Source organism: Myotis myotis, unplaced genomic scaffold (assembly GCF_014108235.1).
Source record: "Myotis myotis isolate mMyoMyo1 unplaced genomic scaffold, mMyoMyo1.p scaffold_m19_p_1, whole genome shotgun sequence".
NCBI classification, from domain to species: domain Eukaryota; kingdom Metazoa; phylum Chordata; class Mammalia; order Chiroptera; family Vespertilionidae; genus Myotis; species Myotis myotis.
In genome coordinates, this window is record NW_023416313.1 from 160265210 (window position 1) to 160279832 (window position 14623).

Below are 14623 nucleotides of genomic sequence, written 5' to 3' on the forward strand. Positions count from 1 at the left end.
AGGTCATACACATGGAAAATGTAGCTATTTCCATCCGCGATGTGTCCCTGTGTTCGGAAAGGTCTCTCACGACTTGTGCACGCTCTGCTCAGAAAGGGTACGGAGACATGTAACGGCTTTTTAAAATAATGTGTCCTCTTATGTTTAAAATGAGGATTTCGCTACCAAAACTGAGGAGAAAGCAACACTACAGCTGCTCTCGGCCCTCTCGCCCTTTGAATGATAGATGTGCTTAGGGCTGCACGCTGGTTTGCCGGCCTCGATGAAGCTGTCTGAGTGGCTTGCACGGTTCCGCCAGCTTCCCAGGGGCCGTCGCAGCCTCTCAGGGACCATCGCAGCCTCACAGGGGGCGCCGCATCCCTCATTGGGGGTGAAGGTGCGAGTCAGAACCTCCTCTCGCTGTCTCTCCTGCTAGAAGTTTCTGAGAGCCGTCTGCAGGTGCTGGACATCATACTGTAACTGGTCAACATGAAGTTTGGCATTCTGACTTTTGTTGGGAGGCTCCTTGCTGGACAAAATCTCCAGGCGTTCTAGCTGGCTGAACATCTGGTATGCTTGCTTGGGTTTCGTTTTCTACTAAGTGCACAGATTGCTTGTCTGCCGTCTCCCGGCGTCCCATGTGAGACTGGATATGGCGGACCCGCCTGTGTGTTTGCTGGTATAGAGGTTCCATGTCGCCGGCCCAGCCGGGTCCGGCTCCGGCATCCTCCAAACCTGTTTCTGCTTCTTGAGTGTGTCCCTTATAGGTGGGAGGAGTTGAAGTCTGCAGTTTGTTGGGTTAAGCTGCAAAATCGCAGGTGGTTCCTTTTGTGCCACTGGCACAGCTTGGGCGGGATGTACATTGAGTAGCGCGGGGTCTCGGAATCACCAGGGCGGAGCAAGCAGCAATGGCGTCTCCACGACTCCTCGCCTCTCCGTCCCCGAGTGCCAGCGAGCAGCTCCACAAGAGAGCCACCCTCATTTTCCGACCCGCTGCAAGGCCGTCCTGCCTCTCTACGTAGGGGTCTGGGACCTCAGAATCCCACCCCAAACATGCTCAGTGGATTCGAGAGTTAGTAACCCCTTCCGATTGAAAAAAACCGCACATCCAGTTGCAGCCTGATTAAAGTGATTAATTACCCACCTGGCACTTAGTTAAGGGGTTTTATTCCCTCCCTAACTTCAGGGGAAAATCCCTACCTGGGGAAACAACCTTTCTCAGAGAGGTGACCTTGGTTAAAACACATAGCGCCAAGAAGGGGAGCAAACATATTAAGAACAGTATGCCATATACGCCAGGTCCCTTGAAACATATGCTGTGCAGATGTTTCTTCCCTGCAGTGACTGTGTCAAGCAGCAAGGATGGACCGGCTTCCGGGAACTTCCCCCTTTTTTATTTTTTAAATGATAGCGCATGCAAATCAGCAGCCACCTCTCGGATTGGGTTGTTTAAGACTCGGAAGAAGACTGACAAGCAATGATAGCGAGCATAGCTATAAACATAGTGGATGGAGTGCACAAGGAGCCTTGTTCCTGTAGAAGGTTGCTGCCTCTTCAGTCAAGGGATTTCAGCTGTCCTCAAGTCGGTGGTTTGGTTGTCCTTGTTGATCCGGCTAGCGGGCAGCGTCATTGGTGACAGGCTTCCCGAAGCTTCAGTGAGTTGAAGGGCTGCATCAAAGGGTCCATCAGGGCCGCGCTTGATGGTGGTGTCGGTGTCGGGGGGGAGTCAGCTGTGCCCTCTGGGTCGGCCAATATGGATGATACCGGGGCGGAGGAGGGTGTCCACAAAAATAACTCAGGCTGCTTTGCCGAACCATCCTGTCCACCAGGGGCGCTGCTGAGGCTGTCTGCCTGGAAGGGTCACCAATGGACGTGGAAAGTCCTCGCTCTCATGGCTCGGGCCATCGCTGCTGCGGGGAGGGATCTTTGCTGCCATGGCAAGGGGGTACTGGAAGCCATACTGCTGCTGGGCGGAGGGGGTGGTGGAGGCTGCTGCTGCTGCTGTTGTCATGGAGGAAGAGGACCAATAGGCGGGGGAGGAGGTTGCCCAGTGGGTGGCGGCGGCGGTGGCGGCATCATGCCATTTCCTTGATGTAGGCGATAGACCCCAGCTCGTACTTCCCAGGTACTAATCCATCGGAGGAGGGCCATGGTGCCCAGGTGGGTGGGGGCCCTGGCTCATCAGTGGTGGTGGTGGCTGCATCCAAGGAGGTGGGGGTCCATTAGGGTTGTGCTGCATGGGATGCCCACCATGCCCACCTGTAATGGGTGTGGGAAGTTGTGGGGGCCGCCTCCAGGCCCACCTCCATGCATGCCATGGTAGCGCCGACTCTCTGAAGGGCCAGAATTCATCCAGGGTGGGCGGCTCTGGGTGGCAGACATGAGAGACAGTGGAGGTGGGTTGTTGGCGGGAGCCGCAGGCTGAGGTGCACTGGCCAGAGGTGTGCTGGCAGGCCCAGAGGTGGAGCCCACAGGTGCTGGCACAGGAGCTTCACCCAGTTCAGCCATGAGGGACAAATATTCTTTATCCATCCGAGCTTTATCCTGAGCTGACTGCGGGTCACCAGGCCTTTGGAATTTGCAGTCAGAAGCAATGTGGCCAGCCCCTCCACACTTGGTGCACACTGTAGTATTGGTAATGCTACGGGTCTCTGAGCTCTGCCAGGGTCTTAAGATCCGGTTATCATCTTCCCTAAGGGTCCCATTCAAGCGAGCCAGCTCCCGAAGTTGCATCTTCCGAAGGTCATTCTGGTCCTCAGGGGTCTCAATCCCTTGCTTCAAGATGTTTCTTATCTGCTCTACTGCTTTCTTCACATTCTCCATGGTGTTGCCGGTAACCAGGGCATGAAGTGGCTCGTCTTCTCCTGACAACACCTGGCCATCTTTGTGCCCAACTTTCCCTTCTTTCACAGACCCTTGCCCCCGGATCATGATCTTCGCATTACACTCCTTCTCTATGTTCTTCAATGTGTTCCCTCTGGGCCCAATTAGCAGCCCCATAAAGTTGATTTCTGGATACTCATCTTGTGGAATCATTACTTTATCGCTCACACGCGTTGCGGGTTGTAATCTGCGGGTGGCCTGAAGTCAGGGTTGAGAGCAACCGTTTCTGTGATGAGGTTATGCCGCTCCTCCTCCAGCGTCTTGCACGTGGGGAACTCGCGGGTGTTAAGCCGCTTCCCCACACCATTGTAGATGGGCTCCGGGGAAGGGGACCTGTCCTCAGGGTTAAGGGGGATGCCCAGGTCTCCTGTCCGCAGTTTACGAGTCAGGTCTTCTATCTGCAGTTGCACTATATAAGCTCTCTCTTGTTCCCGAGCAAGTCCAGGGGGGATCACTGTAGGCATTCCTGGAATCACCGTTTTCTGTTCCATTGTGTCTTGATCCCAGTGGCTCCTCTTCCACTTCTTACTTGGGAAGCCCAGCGGGGTGGCATTCGCTCCGGTAGCCATGGTGCCCCCGGGACCCGCACCAGCGCCTCCTCTTCCGTGGCTACTCCTTAGGGAGCCTTCCAGGGGGAGGGGACTCGACTGTGTTGCCTTGGAACGCGTGGAGCCCTTCCTCTCGCGTGGCCCGTGAGAAGCACAAAGAAGGAGAGAGCGTGCCACGGGGGTGGGCTGGGGGCCACCGCCGAAGCCTGGATTGGGCCGGGCTGAGGCAAAGGGTCTGACCAGTGGCCTTCGACTGGCGGAGCTTCTGTCCTGCTCGCTGTGTGCTGGGATTTGCCGGACTGTTAGGCTCAGCGAGGAAATGGCAGCCGAGGCTGGAGAGCTGGGAGGTGTTGACGGAGTCAGCGAAGAAGGAATGACACGAGGACAGTGTTCAGTTGATCAGCAGCCTAGCCAGGTTCTCTAGCCAGGTTCTAGCCAGGATCTAGCCAGGATCTCCAGCCAGGTTCTGTGTTTTATTGTCTTGTTACATCTGTATTTATACCAGTTGATTTTAATCCTGTCAATTTCTATTCCAAAGGTTAGGGCGTTTCTTATCTCCATTCCAGGGAGTAAAGATTATGTAGCTTAAGCGTGATTGTTCGTAGTTAAAGTGATTAACTACCCGTCTGGCACTTAGTTAAGGGGTTTTATTCCCTCCCTAACTTCAGGGGAAAATCCCCACCTGGGGAAACAACCTTTCTCAGAGAGGTGACCTTGGTTAAAACACATAGCTCTAAGAAGGGGAGCAAACATATTAAGAACAGTATGCCATATACACCAGGTCCCTTGAAACATATGCTGTGCAGATGTTTCTTTCCTGCAGCGACTGTGTCAAGCAACAAAGATGGACCGGCTTCCGGCAGAGTCCAGTTCCCCAAAGAGCTGGGTGACCCCCACCCTGCAGGCAGAGCTGAGCCCACAGCGGGGCCAGGATGCCACCTACAGTAGTTCCTGACAGTGTCCAAGGTGTGGCCCGGGGCAGCCTGCTCCAGCTGCCGGCCCTGCTCCTGGACCTTTGCATCCAGGGTGGCCAGGCCTCCTGCACCTTGGCCAACTGCTGGGCCAGGCTGTCCTGAGCCACAGGCTGCAGCAGGCCCAGGCAGTAAGCCTCCGTCCGCACCTGCGCCACCTTCTTCTCCACGGCTGCCGATTCCCCCTGCCGCCAGGACAGAGGATCAGATCTCACTCCCTGCTGAGTGCTCCTCACTCAAGAGTCCAGTCCTCACTGGCCAGGCCACCTACGCTCTGCTCCACAAGCTGGGAGGGGGTCCTTGCCTCTCGCTTCTGGGGTCCCCTTACCCACTGTTTTCAGGGAGTGGCTCAGACAGGAAGCCCAGAGCATGGGCCCTCACCTCCAGGCGCCTGTGCTGTTGCTGCAGGGTCTGCATCGATGACAAACTGTGGTCACAGGTGTCTCTTGCCATCAGGGTGGCCTTGTCCTGCATCCAGGCCGCGCTCAGCCACGGCCTGCTCCAAGCCACGAAGCTCCCGGGCTGCAGCCAGGCCGGAAGAGGAGGGCGGGCTGCTCTGGGCTCGGCGTATTCCTAGGGTCCTTTCTCCCCGGAGCCATGACCTCCTGGGCCATCCCCTTGTGGGGCTGGGTGACTCGCTCATGACCCCCAGGCACAGAACATGTCCCAGATGTGGCAGCTGCTCAGTGAAACACGATGTTGCTGAGATAGTGAAGGATAGTTACTGATTATCCATTACACTCAGGCCCACATGCATTCTTGCATTCTTTTATTTTCAATTTTGAAGTAATTATAGATGTCCAGGAACTTGCAAAACTAGTATAGAAAAGTCCCATTACTCTTCCCCCAGCTTCCCCTGACTGGTAACAGCTTACATATCTACAACACAGTATGAATAACTGGGCTACAGATTTCATTCAGAGTTCATCCGTTTCTACATGCGCGTATCTGTGTGTGTGTGTGTGTGTGTGTGTGTGGCGGGGGGGGGGTATAGTGCTGTGTAGTTTTGTTACTCGTACAGATTCGTGTAACCACCCCCACACGTACATGCTCTCTTGCCTACGAGGTTGCCGGAAGCCGGTCCATCCTTGCTGCTTGACACAGTCGCTGCAGGAAAGAAACATCTGCACAGCATATGTTTCAAGGGACCTGGCGCATATAGCATACTGTTCTTAATATGTTTGCTCCCCTTAACGCTGTGTGTTTTAACCAAGGTCACCTCTCCGAGAAAGGTTGTTTCCCCAGGTAGGGATTTTTCCCTGAAGTCAGGGAGGGGATAAAACTCCTTAACTAAGTGCCAGGCGGGTAATCACTTTAACTACAAACAATCATGTTTAAACTACATAATCTTTACTCCCTGGAATGGAGATAAGAAACGCCCTAACCTTTGGAATAGAAATTGACAGGATTAAAATCAACTGGTATAAATACGGATGTAACAAGACAATAAAAGGCAGAACTTGGCTGGAGATCCTGGCTAGGCTGCTGATCAACTGAACGCTGTCTCCGTGTCATTCCTTCTTCGCCGACTCCATCCACACCTTTGGGGACCCCTGGACCTGCTGGGGTTGGACCCCAGCATGAGGTGGTAGGTGTTATCCCCATTTTAAAGACAGAGAAACTGAGGCTCAGCAAGATGAGGGAGCCTGTCTCAGCACATCCAGGCAGTAAGTGCGGAGCTGTCACTTGAGCCCACACCTGACTCCAGAGCCCAATACTCTGAGCTGTTTTCCCAATCGGGGGATGTGTTGGCCGACCTCCCCCCTGCAGGACCCTTACCCCGGCCCAGACTCCTTGGAGCTCCCTGAGCTGTTTGAGGATCAGCAGGCAGTGCTCACGGTTCTGTCCCAGGTCACTGATGCTCACCATCACCCCCTGTGGAGGCGGAGGAGCAGGAGGGCAGCCCTGTGAGCACCAGCCCTGGTGCTCCCAGCCCCCCTGGCACCTTGCTGCCGTGGCTCCCACCTGTCAGGGAGCCAGGGGGCTGCAGGCCTGGGGCTCCCCAGTTCTCAGCCCCACAGTCTCACCCACAACTCGCCCCTGCCCAGCGGGACCTCACCAGGCCCTGCATCCAGGCCTCACAATGGTCCGCTCTCTGCAGGAACTCCAGGAAGTTCTGTATGTCCTGCAGGTTCTGGCCCCAGAGGGCCACCGCCTGCGTCAGCGTCCCCCAGCGCCCGCAGCCACTGGGAGAACTCTTTTACCCGCGGGTGGCTCTGTGCCAGGAGAGCCTCGCCTTCCTGGGAAGGAGGGCCACTGGGAGGCCCTGCCCGTCACCCTCCCCTCTTTCCTCCGTCACAGGCCCCTGTCTAAGGCCTTTCCCATTGGCCATCCTGGGGCAGGGCTGGGGCTGAGGGCCTGGCTCTTACCTTGGCGACTGACATTATGACCTCCTCGTGGGCCTGGACCTCAGCCGGAAAGGCCTGGTGTTCCCGCAGGTGCCTCAACTGACCTTTCGGTCCCCAGGAGGGGGCAGCTCTCCCATCGCTGAGCCCGCTGAGCCCGCTCCTGGATCCATCCTCGGCCTGGTGGGGGTGGGAACATGAACCCATGATGCTGATACCGCCTCTGCCACAGAGACGTCCCACCGCCTCCCCTCAGCTGTGTCCCAAGGGCAGGTTGGGGGAGAGCCTGGTAAATGAGAACCAGTGGGTCTAGCCCAGAAAGACGCGGCCCAGGCCCCGCTGGCCCCACCACAGGAAGGCAGGACCTTCTGTTGGAAATGAGGCTCCCCTCCCCGCTCTGCCCCGGCCCTGCGAGAGCTGAGGACGCAGCGGGGTTTGCACAAAGATGTCTTTGAGTAAAATATTCTGGGCTCTAGCATGGCCTCTGGGAGGGCACTGAACTCTCCAAAACTCAGTGTCCTCGTCGCAGGGTGGTGACGGCTGAGTGAGCCCGGGACGGCGAGTGTCACCTGTAAACTACAATGTGCCCAAACGGAAGGCCCTGACCTGGGTCGCGGCCCTGGTGAGGCCGCCATCAGCAGGGAGGCGCGCAGGGCCCGTCTCCGGTCTCGGCCAGATTCTTCACTCGAGCCAGATGCTCCAGCACGGCCTGGAGCAGGTCCTGGGGCTCCCGAGAGTGTCTGCCTCTCACTCAGGACTGCCTCCTGTGGGGCGGGGCACCGCCTGCTGTTCTCCCAGCTGGTGAGGCTGGGGCAGGGGCTGGCCCACAGGGAAGCCCTGCCCTCAGGCCTGCGTGGCCTGGGGTGACCCAGCGCTGGCTGATCCTCCCCGACAGCCAGAACCCAGTGACCCCATGATATGGGGCCAAGTGGGCTCCCTGTCCCGGCAATGTGCCCCACCCCATCCAAGGTCCCCTTCTTTTTTTAAATAATATATTTTTATTGATTCCAGAGAGGAAGGGAGAGGGAGAGAGGGAGATAGAGACATCAATGATGACAATGAATCATTGACCGGCTGCCTCCTGCACACCCCCTACTGGAGATCGTGCCACGGAATAGCACCAGGGGCTGCTGCCTCCGGATTCCCTTGGCTACAGCGAGCCCAGAACAGAGACATAGGTATGGCTCCAGGCCCCGTTTGTGGCAAAACTCCCAGGCAGAAAGCAGCTGGTGGAAGAGACTTGGAAATCAGGACACGCTGAAGCAGAGGGTTCTAAGGCCTGGGGATATGACGTCACAGGTCCTGGGAGAAGAAGGGACAATACCTCATGCTTGTGATGAAGGCTGTGGGCGTCATCCAAGCACTTGGTGGAACTAGCAGAGCTTGCACTGGGCATGTGCTCAGCTACCCACGTGAGCTCTGAGCTGGTCAGGTGGTGGAACTGGTACAGCTCCACCCAGGCCGGTAGCTGCAAGCACCAGGTGACCAGATGTTTCTGCGAGGGCTTCAACCCGGTGGAGGCAGAAGAAATGAAAGAGGTTGGGACACGTGAGGACACACCTTCAGTCCTTTCCTTGGCTCAGCCAGGGACCCGGGAGGAACAAGGTGGGGTATGAATGGGGGAAGCCTCATCTGATGGAGGGGTTGGGGGCACAGCTGGAGACGGTCCAGGGCCCAATCTCCTACCCAGGTGACCCACCTGATTTCAGAGACTGTGGGGTGCTTGGGGTGCCTAGTTGGGGTCTCTGCCCCTCCTACCCTTGGAATGACTCCTCTCATGAAGGGGATCTGGACAACCTCAGGTCCTGGAGGTGCTGCCTGCTGGGCTCACAGGGTGGGACGCCCTCGTGCTCACACGGGAGGGTGACACGTGGGGTGAAGGTGGAGCAGGCCGGTGAGTACCTCTGCAGGGACTTTGGGGTCTCCTCCATGCTGGGCTGGGAACTGACCACCTGCTGGGCCTGGGAGGCGAGGGCAGCTGCTGTTTCTGCAGCCCCGGCTGGAGCCCAGGTCCTGCCCCGCGTCTGCCCTCCGCAGGGCCCCCTCCAGCTGCTCCATCTTCTCTTGGGCGTCCTGGGGAGGGATGATGGTGCGTGTCTGGCTCCCCACAGGTAGGCTAGCAAATGGCCCTTTTGGGCTCTAAGACTGGTGCTTGCAGCACACCATGTTCACCAGGGACCTGCTGTTCTGATGCTTCCACCCCCTCCAGCCCTGGTTTCCTTATCTGGAATCAGAGTCACGATGCCCGTCTCACTGGGCGCTGTGAGGGCCGGTGACTAGCGTGTGGGGAAGTGCTCTGCCTGCTGCACAGCTGCTAGGGCAGCAGTGGGCCCTTAGGGTTCCTCCAGGGGAGCCTCAGGAAGATACGTTCGCTGCAATCCCTCTGGGAGAACCGGCGTCTGTGTCCTTAAAGGGATAGGAGGACCCTTTGAAAATTCAAGGGCAAGCATCCAAGTTGGAAAGGAAGAAGTAAAACAGTCACCAGTTGCAGATGACATGATTTATAGAGAACCCTAAAGATTCCACCAAAAAAGCGTTAGAACTAAGCAATGAATTCAGTAAAGTTGTAGGATGAAAAATCAATACACACAAATCTGTTGCATTTCTATACACTAATAACAAAAGAGAAACTAAAGAAGATAATCCCATTTACAATGGCATCAAAGAGAATAAAATACCTAGGAATAAATTGAAACAAAGAGGTGAGAGATCTGTATGCTCACAACTGTAAGACACTGATGAAAGAAACTGAAGGCACAAATAAATGAAAAGATAGTCTGTACTCATGGATTGGAGGAATTAATGTTAAAATGTCCATACTACCCAAAACAGTCGACAGATGCAATGCAATCCCTGGTAGGTCCCAGTGCTAACCTGGGGAGGAGGTAATGGGGATATAGAAAAGTTCTGGAGAAGGCGGATGAGGGCTGAGGCCGAGCCCGTCACTCCAGCTACGGGAGAAGTCGGTGATGCTGATGTGAGCGTAGCAGGCTGCCTTCCGCGGGCCCCAGACCAGCAGAGCTTCCTTGGCAGACAGCAGGGCTGCCCTGGCTCCAAGCTCCTCCTGCAGGGACAGGGCAGCGGTCACCAGGCAGGGACAGGTGGGGCGGCAGCGGGGCCTGTAGCTGCGGGGGAGGCAGGCTGTGTGGGGCTGAGATGCTGTTCCCCGTTCCTGCCCTCATGTTGTCTGAAAGCTTCACCTCTGAGCAGCCGGCTTTCAGTTGCAACAGGAGCAGTAGCTCCCGTTCCTCAGCCCTTCTAATGGGCCGGGCATGGTGCTCACCAACCCTACGCCGCATGGAAGCAGGCGGCTCCTGGTCACTGGGCTCTGCCAGCCAGGCCTCGGGCGCATACACACAGCTCTCCGTGCTTCAAGTGCTTCTTATTAAAGCTGGGAACCTGCTGCCCTAGGTCTTTTCACTTGGACAGGGAAGAGGAGTGAATCCAGGGAGAAAGGGACACATAAACATCAAAGCCATGTGTGACCTGGGTCCTTTCACCTGCCGGCCACGTCCCCCTCTCCTGGGTCACATGGCCTGGCCCAGACGGTTCTTGCACTTCCCTGAGAGTGTAAGCCCAGGCCGCAGGGCCTTTGCACTGGCTGTCCTGGTGTCTGAAAATATTATTCTCCCCAATTGCCCTATGGCTACCTCCCTCCCTTCCTTTGCTCAAATGCCACTTTCTCTGCGAGGCCCACCCTGGCCACTTTATTTACATCAAAGCCCGAGGACTGTTCCTGCTGCCCAGACACACAGGCTGACCCCTTCACTCTGCTTGGGCGGGGATCCTGGTTTTGTTCCCTGATGCTCTCTCAGCGGAAACACTGTGCCAGGAAGGACTCCTCTGGACTCAGGCTCCAGAGCGTCTGCTATGCCCCGTGGCCAGCCCAGGAGAGATGGTCTAGGAGTCCAGCCTGTCCCCGCTGCTCACCCAGCACCCACCCAGCAAACCCCTCCCCGGTGCCTACCTTGGCCCTGAGGAAGGCCAGAGCCCGGCTGCTGTTCTCCAGGAAGCACACTCACATTCGGCCCTGGGGGCGGGGGGTGGCAGAGCCTCACCCGAGATGAGCTCCAGCAGCCGCAGTAGGTGGGTGCCATGGGTCAGCTCTGTGTACAGTTTCTGGACCTTGAGGCCCACCTGGGGGGGATGGGGGAGGGCACGGGGTCAGCCCAGCCTCACCTGCCTGCCCCCCAGGACCTGGGAGAAGCATCCCAGAGCAGCTGCCTCGAGGAGGGAGCATTGGCCTCAGTTGTGCTGTGGGGTCCAGAGAAGTCTCAGCCAGATGACCTCGCCAGGCCCCAGGGTCCACTGGCGGGAGAGCAGGGGAGGGAGGGGGGAAAGGAAGGGCAGAGGCGGGCTGCGGGGCACCCGGTCGCACTGGAAGATGTTGTTGATCCAGTTGGTGAGAGTCTCCTGCATCCGCTTGTGCTGTGCCTGCAGCTGCCTAATGTGGCCCATCTCCTACGCAGAGTCCACGGTGGACCTGGGCTGGGAGAGCCGGCTCAGGGCCCTGGGCAGCCCTCCTGCTTCTGGTGTCCTGGAGCCCCAAGGAGCTGCTGGGGAGTGTGGGGCTGGTGAGTCATCAGGCCTGGAGCCCTTTGGGTCGAGGGGCCAGTGGCAGACATTTCCCTGCTGGGGATGTTGGGCGAATGGAGGCTGGGGAGGTGTGTGGATATGATGGCTCCTCCATGGGACGGGTGCCTCTGCCAGGGGTAAGGAGACCCTCCCTGCCAGGCTGGCTGCCCACATTGGAGCCTCGCCAGGAAAGGTTGGGGTGCTCCTGGCTGGGGCCCTGCACTTGAATGGCCCAGGGCCCCCTTTTGCCCACCGTACTTCCCAGATTGTTCTTTGAGCTCTGGTGCCAGAGGTCTCCCCTGGGCCACAGCGATTGGCTGCTGTTCCTTGGGATAAACCGCTCACCGTGGCGATGTCTGGGCCTGTGGAGGAGACCGGCTGGACGGACGGGGACGGGAGACAGAGGACACTGTGGGGCAGGAGTGAGCCGTCAGGAGAGGCGGAGGCTGGAGCCAGGCTGCGTCATGGCCTCCTCTTGAGCCAGCAGGACGGTGGGAACGCACAGCCTCAGCCCACATTAACCTCCCACCTGCCGCGGGGCGTGGCCCAGGATGGAGGGGGTGGCTCAAGAATGTCCAGACCATTGGTCAGATCCCTTCTTCATCATGTCCCCAATGCCAGGTGGGGGCCCTGGCTCCCAAGACACAGAGGCCCATGGGCTGTCCTCCAGTCACTGGGGTTGGGAGCCCCATGGAGGAGCTGCAGTCGGGGGAAAGGAACTAGGGCAGAACCTCTGTCAGCAGCTTTTGCACCTGCTTCCCAGTCAGGGACTGCCTTTCTGCAGCCACAGGGCCTCTCTGGGAACCCACAGGGCCTCTCTGGGGTACACACAGGGCCTCTCTGGGGCACCCACAGGGCCTCTCTGGGGACACACACAGGGCCCCTCTGGGGCACACACAGGGCCTCTCTGGGGCACCCACAGGGCCTCTCTGGGGCACACACAGGGCCCCTCTGGGGCACCCACAGGGCCTCTCTGGGGCACACACAGGGCCTCTCTGGGGCACACACAGGGCCTCTCTGGGGGCACCCACAGCCAGGGGTGGGAGGGGACATGCTGGGCCGGAGCCCCTCCCTCCCCCTCCTGGGGAATTGTCCGACTCTGGGCTCAGCTTTCCAGCCCAGACAGAAAGGCACCCAACCGGGCCCAGGGCGGACTGGCAGTGCTCCCTCCCCCCCGGGGCTGCTCTCTGAAAGGGACTCCCCCCGGGAAGGGTAACCTGGATCCGAAAAGGCCATGGAGACCACAGTGGCTCCTTCAAAGCCATGGTTCCCTGTTTGGGCTCCAAGACGGGGCCCCAGCGCCTATGGGCCCGAGTTGGCCGGCGGGGCTCCGAGGACAGCGTGCGAGGGAGCGTGAGTTCTGCTGCAGGCGGCTCACAGAATGGTCTGGCTGAACTCTGAGCTGGGGGACGTGTCTGTGGTCGCCCACCTGGCAGCCCTGGGAGACTGGGGGAGACACAACACTCCCCAGGGAGGTGTCCCTGACAGGCAAGGCCAGCGAGGGGAGGCGCGGCCACTGCCTGAGCCTGAGAGCCAGGGAGGGCGACTCACACTGAACCCGGGCTGTGGCTCTTGGGATGGGGCAACTACCCTACATCTGAGAGGAGCTTCCTCCCGGGATCCTCTCCCTGTGAGGTCCCGCTCCCAGCCCAGATCCACTGTCACCAGGGCCTGCGACTGCGGCCCCCCCAGTGCTCCATGGTCCACCCTCCCGTCCTGTCCAGTCTCCCTGCCCCTGCAGGTGCTCATCACAGCCCCCAGCCTGTCGTCCTGCCTGCACGGCACCTGCTCACGACCCCAATTTACCCCCCAGAGCACAGCTCTGCTCACACCCAGGAAGACTCCCATTGCCTGGGCAGAAACAGCTTTCCTGCCCACATCTGGGCTTCAGCTTAGAATTCCCTTCTACTCTCCATTCCCCTATCGGATGCAGTGGTCAGCAAACTGCGGCTCGCGACCCACATGCGGCTCTTTGGCCCCTTGAGTGTGGCTCTTCCACAAAATACTGACTTCTGCACATGGGCCACGAAGTTTCAATCACACTGTACGTGCGTGCCCACATGTGGTATTTTGTGGAAGAGCCACACTCAAGGGGCCAAAGAGCCGCATGTGGCTCGTGAGCCACAGTTTGCCGACCACGGCCCTATCCTATCTGCCCGTTAAAACCTGCTCCTTCTAGGAAGTACCCCCTTTCACCCCCCCCCCAGCTTGTTCCCCCTCCTAGTAAGACCTTGGCCCAGGTAAGACCTTCCCGTGTGATGCGACCACGGGGAGCTGCACGATGCTTGCACACAGATCTCAGCAGCGGTCGCTGTAGCTGAGGCTGCGCGTGAGGCTGGGGGAACGCGTTCCTCCCCGCTTAGTGCAACTGCAGAAAAGCCCTGCACCCGGGGACGGCCTCTTTGGCAGCGACTGACTGCGCCCCTGCGGAAATGAGAGTCCCTGGTGGTTTTGGATCACTTACCTCGAAAGTAAGTGGAATCTCAAGTCAAATGGGTTTAAACAATGTGAAGGGAATGTATGGGCCCACATAAGGGAAGCGTGAGGGAGGAGGACTTTAGGTGAGGTTCGATCCAGCAGCTCAAAGGATGCCCCCACAAGCCTGTGTCCTCTCTGCCCACCCTCACTCCCCTACCCCAGCAGCTCTGTGCACCATTTCAAGGCCATTTATGCTGCTGCACTAACAGGCTTGCTTTTTTACATGGCAGGATTCAGAGAAAAGAGCATTTCTCCTAAGAACTGAAACAGAAGTCTGAGGGGTCTGGCTCTCACAGGCTTCACTGAAACACATCCAGTCCTGAACCAACCTCTGTAAGCAGGGGGATGAAATACTTCGGCCCAGGACCCACCCCGGAAATATCTCACCCAACCCTGACGGCTCAGACTGAGGGTGGGGGAGTGGGACGTGCTCTGCAAAGGAGATTCTAGGTCTAGATCCCCAGAAGGTAGGTGGGTGCCGGTGGGGAGACCCAGGTGTCTGCTCTGGGGTCCACACCTGCGAGCAGTCCTAGCAGCCAGGGCTCCACCTGGTACCACTGCCCCGTCCTGTGTGCGGGGAGAGGACCTCGCGGCAGGACTGCTCCTTCGAGGTGCTCAGTGATGCCCATCCGTCCTCGGAAGGGCCCGCCTCCCAGGTCCCCTCTGGTCTTGGCTTCCAGTCTCAGTTGGAGGTCAGCGTCCCTGGGGGCTGCGCCCAGACCTGGCCTCAGCCCCGTGGCTGAGCTTTCCCTTTAAAGCCCCACTGGGGGAGCCCCCCCCTAGAGGGCACAGGAGGTCGGGAGTCACAGGGGGCACCCGCCCCCTCACCCCGCCTGGTTTCAGA

The 14623-nt window shown here is 58.3% G+C and overlaps 1 protein-coding gene across 1 annotated transcript; it reads right to left on the bottom strand.

The window, feature by feature from the left end:
- Nucleotides 1–1489: 1489 nt before the first annotated feature.
- LOC118650192 (splicing factor 1-like) lies at nucleotides 1490–3842 on the bottom strand. The gene is given in 3 exon segments (XM_036298300.1): nucleotides 1490–2244; nucleotides 2247–3044; nucleotides 3047–3842. Coding segments are annotated over 3 exon segments (1653 nt in total). The 5' UTR covers nucleotides 3432–3842; the 3' UTR covers nucleotides 1490–1774.
- Nucleotides 3843–14623: the final 10781 nt, after the last annotated feature.